Source organism: Diachasma alloeum, unplaced genomic scaffold (assembly GCF_001412515.2).
Source record: "Diachasma alloeum isolate Michigan unplaced genomic scaffold, Dall2.0 Dall_scaffold_01056, whole genome shotgun sequence".
In the NCBI taxonomy this organism is placed as follows: Eukaryota; Metazoa; Arthropoda; class Insecta; order Hymenoptera; family Braconidae; genus Diachasma; species Diachasma alloeum.
The window spans coordinates 103,065-110,030 of record NW_021681167.1 but is presented as its reverse complement, the minus strand read 5'-3'; the positions used below and the strand labels follow the sequence as shown (position 1 = coordinate 110,030).

General features: G+C 41.5%; 1 protein-coding gene across 1 annotated transcript in view; it reads right to left on the bottom strand.

Moving 5' to 3' along the window:
- The window catches only part of LOC107045696 (E3 ubiquitin-protein ligase RNF13), a 105,934-nt gene that overhangs the window by 15,735 nt on the left and 83,233 nt on the right, over window positions 1–6,966 (bottom strand). Inside the window, exon 4 of the mRNA XM_015268030.2 lies at window positions 5,491–5,781. Coding sequence (XP_015123516.1) covers window positions 5,491–5,781 — 291 coding nt within the window. The remainder of the gene's footprint in view (window positions 1–5,490; window positions 5,782–6,966) is intronic.

The following is a 6,966-nucleotide window of genomic DNA, read 5'->3' as shown; positions in this document are numbered from 1 at the left end:
ACTTGAACCTGATTAGATTATGGAGACGATCGTCTCAGCGTTTCTCCAGTTTTTTCCAAAAAACATTTGGAAAAAAGTCGAAAATTAGCGTTTTTTTGTAAACGAGACCATTTCTCCGTGCATAACGATGCGATTTCAAGTTTTTTTTGTTAGAAACGATGAATCTTGATATAACGCACAAATCATGGAATACTGGAAGACATTTAATCAGCAGTTCACTAGCTTTTTTCGAAATCGATATACATTCAAGAAACAATTTTACTTTTCTGATAAATTACATCTTTTCTCGATGCGGAATACGGCGATGTGTGTGCATGGGAGTGTGTGTGAGTGCGAGCATGCGCACGGATTTTCTTGTCTTCTATGGGTATTTCCTCGGAGAAATGTGAGAAAAAGATTGAATAAATACATAATAAAAAAATTAATGAAAGAAAAAACAAATGGTCCGGAAGTTATTGGTGCGACCCGTAATGGGTCACATCCAATTCCACCAACCCCTACTGGTCATACCCTAAAGAGGGACCGCACGAAGCGCGCGACCGAGCTTGATTTTTTTTTAAATTTCGCAGTATCAATTGTCGGCAAATGAGTTATCTGAAATTTTTCACAGAAAATCTCGTTGTCCCAAAGTTGCTTTTTTTAACAACAAATTTTCAACAAAAATTTATTTTTATGATTTTTAGAAAAATCATGAAGAATTAAAGAGAATCCATTGGAATTTCTCAGGAACATTTTTTTGGGAAATTCTTCTAACAACCCATCGGAATGGTTACTTGGCGTTTTTTTAAATAGGATACACTGGTGAAGAATATCTGATTTGAATTGTAACGTGACATTTTCGTATGGGGGTTAAAAATGCCGATTACCTTCGCCCTTCTTCCCCTTCATCTAGTTAAACTCAAAATGCAAAAAAATCTATGGGCGCCAGGTAATTTTTAGCCGGAATTACCAAACCGGAGGAATCTACAAAACCAATTCTAATTAATTCAAAAACCTCAAAAATTTACTCAGAAAGGGAGATAACTAGATTTCTGGGGAAAGGTAGCGGTCCTTAGTTCGCTCAGTGTGCTAGGTTGTGGAGAGAGGGGTGGATTTCAGGTGGAGACGGGTATTGGGTGGTCAAAACTATCAAAAAAAGAGAAGAAGTCGACATCGTTCTTACGTGTTTCACTATTGAAATTTGAATAATTAATAATATACATGATTTTCTCGTCGCATTGATCTCACCAAAAGAAAGGTTTATAACAATAACTGACTGAATAACAAATACTGTCTTGGAAATAATATTTTAAAGCTTACTATATAGTCCGAAAGTAATATTTCGATTAACTCAACCGTAGGTGAGGTCATCAAATCCCTCACACAATAATATAAAAACAAAATTATCGATTAATCCCGAAATACTCGAGAATGTCGAGAAATGAAGGGACAGTATGCGAATCCCCGTGAGAGTGAGAGAGCGAGAAAATGAACTCACCAGTGCACGCATAGTGTACGGCGGACGGGAATAAAAATTAACTAAAACTAAACTCGCCGTAGCGGAAAATTAGTAGAGTCGATTTTCAAAAACTCAAAGCCAATTTGCTCGGGAAGGTCTAGCGAAGCCCATGAAACCAAAATCATAATTTTGGGATCATTGGGAGCCACTCCAGATTGAGTTATATCCGGAGGGAAATTTAAACGGGGGAACGCTTACGGAAAGCGATAGTCACCACTTGTTGCCACGTCAGGGGGATACCGCGAGGGGAAAAACTTACGCAATTTATACGTAGGGGAAATAGGGAAGCTCCTCGCCATAGGCGCGAGGGAGAAGGAAATAACCCACGTCGAAAATCGCCCGATTTCAACTGGGAAAAGACGCAAGAATTCCACTACCGAACAAACACACTCGCTGAACCCAAAAATCATCTCAAAAGATGAGTGGGATAAACCGGAAGGAGTGAGAACTCGGTACCGACCCGATTTGGGTGGAATATCCGATCCAAAAATCGGAAGGGCTCGCGGATAAATATCCGGGATAAGGGATAATGCCCAAAAAATGCCAAACTCGGACCAACAAATATGAATAAAAGGGGGTGATCAACCACTGCACGTGGCTGAGGGCCACGCAAGGGATACCGCCATAAAGGGGAAAAGACGCCTATTCGAAAATGGCTCGAAATTAGGGGAAAAATACCAGAAAACTCACGGCTTTTCGGTTTTTGAGAGTCCTCTTCCCTTTTCGGACCATCCTGGATCCTTACAGCTACAGGATAATCTCGCAATAATCCAAATTGCGCAGTTGCGTAGTATGGGCACACAGAAATTTACACGCAACTAGTGGTTTGGGACGGTCAACGCGGAACTAACTGCCCTGGGTCAGTGTCACGGGCACTAATCGCAGCGCAAATTCCAGCCAACAGAGGCGGGCTCTGATTGGCGGAGATTTTAGCACATCAAGCCGGGGGTTGGATGGCGTCACCGAATGCTTTCGGGAAATTCAAACGCGAAAAATACTCGACTCTAATTATTCTATACGTAACTTTATAAAATTGACTGACGATTAACCTGGGCCGAACCGGTGGACGTTCGGAAAATAAGCGTGGATTTTTGGCGCTTCCTACGGGTCGGTTCTCCTGGATTCACGGGGTTAAAAGACCGATACTCCTAACTAATTCTCTTAACTTTCCAAAACTCTAAGCAACCTGGNATAATTTTGGGATCATTGGGAGCCACTCCAGATTGAGTTATATCCGGAGGGAAATTTAAACGGGGGAACGCTTACGGAAAGCGATAGTCACCACTTGTTGCCACGTCAGGGGGATACCGCGAGGGGAAAAACTTACGCAATTTATACGTAGGGGAAATAGGGAAGCTCCTCGCCATAGGCGCGAGGGAGAAGGAAATAACCCACGTCGAAAATCGCCCGATTTCAACTGGGAAAAGACGCAAGAATTCCACTACCGAACAAACACACTCGCTGAACCCAAAAATCATCTCAAAAGATGAGTGGGATAAACCGGAAGGAGTGAGAACTCGGTACCGACCCGATTTGGGTGGAATATCCGATCCAAAAATCGGAAGGGCTCGCGGATAAATATCCGGGATAAGGGATAATGCCCAAAAAATGCCAAACTCGGACCAACAAATATGAATAAAAGGGGGTGATCAACCACTGCACGTGGCTGAGGGCCACGCAAGGGATACCGCCATAAAGGGGAAAAGACGCCTATTCGAAAATGGCTCGAAATTAGGGGAAAAATACCAGAAAACTCACGGCTTTTCGGTTTTTGAGAGTCCTCTTCCCTTTTCGGACCATCCTGGATCCTTACAGCTACAGGATAATCTCGCAATAATCCAAATTGCGCAGTTGCGTAGTATGGGCACACAGAAATTTACACGCAACTAGTGGTTTGGGACGGTCAACGCGGAACTAACTGCCCTGGGTCAGTGTCACGGGCACTAATCGCAGCGCAAATTCCAGCCAACAGAGGCGGGCTCTGATTGGCGGAGATTTTAGCACATCAAGCCGGGGGTTGGATGGCGTCACCGAATGCTTTCGGGAAATTCAAACGCGAAAAATACTCGACTCTAATTATTCTATACGTAACTTTATAAAATTGACTGACGATTAACCTGGGCCGAACCGGTGGACGTTCGGAAAATAAGCGTGGATTTTTGGCGCTTCCTACGGGTCGGTTCTCCTGGATTCACGGGGTTAAANGACGCCTATTCGAAAATGGCTCGAAATTAGGGGAAAAATACCAGAAAACTCACGGNCAAAAAATGCCAAACTCGGACCAACAAATATGAATAAAAGGGGGTGATCAACCACTGCACGTGGCTGAGGGCCACGCAAGGGATACCGCCATAAAGGGGAAAAGACGCCTATTCGAAAATGGCTCGAAATTAGGGGAAAAATACCAGAAAACTCACGGCTTTTCGGTTTTTGAGAGTCCTCTTCCCTTTTCGGACCATCCTGGATCCTTACAGCTACAGGATAATCTCGCAATAATCCAAATTGCGCAGTTGCGTAGTATGGGCACACAGAAATTTACACGCAACTAGTGGTTTGGGACGGTCAACGCGGAACTAACTGCCCTGGGTCAGTGTCACGGGCACTAATCGCAGCGCAAATTCCAGCCAACAGAGGCGGGCTCTGATTGGCGGAGATTTTAGCACATCAAGCCGGGGGTTGGATGGCGTCACCGAATGCTTTCGGGAAATTCAAACGCGAAAAATACTCGACTCTAATTATTCTATACGTAACTTTATAAAATTGACTGACGATTAACCTGGGCCGAACCGGTGGACGTTCGGAAAATAAGCGTGGATTTTTGGCGCTTCCTACGGGTCGGTTCTCCTGGATTCACGGGGTTAAAAGACCGATACTCCTAACTAATTCTCTTAACTTTCCAAAACTCTAAGCAACCTGGTAATTCACGGGATACAAGGGTTGCACTTGTTCCACGTGACCTTCCACCGAAAAACTGAAACGTAACCAGTTAACCACAGTAAAATCCATCATAATTTGGAGCGCCGGCATTTCAGCCGGACCTAAACGATTTACCGTAAAATCAACAATAGGGTGGTTCCCATAAAGGTTATCGGATGACTCTAATATTTGGCCCTTCTTCACGATAACCCTATGGGCCCTCAAAAACGCGTAATTTCAGATCTTTATTAGTCAAAAACGAAACGAAGTTTAATAATTATTATTATAAGTAATTATTATTTATTCCTCACCAGGATTATCAATGTAGAGTATCCCGTATCAAGTTATGCAATAAAATGTTCATGTGAGGTTCAGTTTAAATGTAAGGATTTGAACATTTTAGTGTAAGATGTAATTCTAGAGAACTCAACGACATTATTGATATTCTAGCTGTTTTTCCGGCACTCGATCGCATATGTTGGCCTATATTTGGATCCACATTTACTACTATTAACTTCTGACTCGAATTATTATATAAAATTCTCATCTAAAAAATGTACACAAATTTCTTAATCTTGCAGTAGCTCTTCAATAATGTAACTCTAAATTTCTTAACTTCCTCGTTGATTCACGCTTATCATTGTCTGAATAGTACTGGTATTTATTTCTGCACCACCAATCATTTCAAGTGATTACAAATTATTGTACATGCGCCAATTATCGTATTTGGTTAATTCACTATTAACATTTTCTCTCCTCTTTGTACGGACCGTAACATCCACAATCTTATTTGAATACATATACTTATACTTGAAAAAATATGTGTACTTAGAGACGAACCTTAAGTACACATATTTTTTCAAGTATAACAGGATATAACAGGTTTATAACAGGACATAAAGATCCGCATATTTATCACAATGCCTACTCAGGTTAGATTACCCCTATTTTCCTCCCTCAGTGCACAATATGCTATTCCTGCCTGGAACGTATGCTTTGTCCTCTATGTAACCGATTTTAGTTGAGCTCGATTGGTAAATATATCTGAAAGTTATGAATATTTAGACATCACTAACCATTAATGCTGTGACTGTCAGACACTAAAAACCCTGCGGTTCCAGGAGTATTCACTTCGTAGGTGTTTCGGCTCACGCCGGATGCGAACAATGATCTGAATGAATCCGTTGAACTATCGGATGTATTAGATTCACGTCGCTCTTGATTTTGCTCCCATCCTAAGCACTGATTCAGATAGGGTGGCATATCTTCGCTGGCATTTGATGCGCTTGAATCTCGGCGGGATAGCGTTCGCCGGGCCCGAGTAAATGGATTCTCCCTTTGGAGTGTAAATGTTCCTCCTTGTGTGCCTTTAACAAAAGTAAGTCGATCATTCCAGAGTTTCTTGCCGGTATTCACCATTTAATATTAGTGCAGAAAAATAACTTTCTCACGCGCCATATTTTTGTGGGTTGATAACAGGTAGGTTAGAAACGATGAGAACTAATAGCAATACTGCTGACCGAACCATACCTGAAGCTTTCCGATTGATTTTCCGCTGGAAAACCTCGGAAAATAATAATGCAAGAAAATTTTTTCAGCATATTATTAAAATTTGCAAAAACTGATAAGCCATTCTTGCTTCAATTCAATTAGGCCTGAATTGCATGAAGACTGTGTGATGATTTTATTTACGTGAAACATATAATAGAGAGATGAATGAATTTTTCATTGTGTTAACACGCACGAAAAAATTTTAGTGAAAAAATTAGCGCTTACTCTAAAAAATTGTATTGAATGTTGGTTAGAACTTCATTTAGATTTATTAGCATTGTATTACAAAATTCTCTTTGTTTCTTCCCTCATTTCTATAGCCGGTTATACAACTTTGTGATTTATTAGGTGTATAAATTAATTCTCGGCCTTTTTTCGACAATTCTGACATTTATTTATAAAAAAATGAATACAAATCTAATCTTGAAAATAATCACCGTCTCTTTGCACGCATTTCTCCATCTATCGGGCAATTGTCGGATTCCGGCTCGGAAGAAAGATGGTGGTTTTGACTGGATGAAGTCATCAATGCTTTGCCGGACTTCTTCAGGAGATCTAAACTGGGTATCCACCAGGTGATGTTGTAGCGCCTGAAAAAGGTGATGGTCAGAACACGCAAGGTCTGCAAAATACGCCGCATGTGGGAGAATTTCCCAGCCCAACGTGGAGATAACTTTCAGGATTTCTTTTGCCGTTTGTGGCCGCACGTTGTCCTGCAGCAAAATCACTTGCCTCGTACCACTACCAGTTAAAGGTCTCTTTTCCTCAATAGCATCACTCAATTTCACCGGTTGGTCCTGATAACGCTTAGCAGTGACAGTTTCCCCCTGTTTAAGTATCTCATAATAGATTACACCTTTGGATTCCCATGAAATACACAACAATTTTTTCCCGTGAAAGATCACATCGAAGATGTTGTCAATATCCTCAAGATATTTGCCCACTATGACCACCGCGACGTCATCTGCCAAAGCGACGAGTTTTGCTGCTCTTGGTAACGG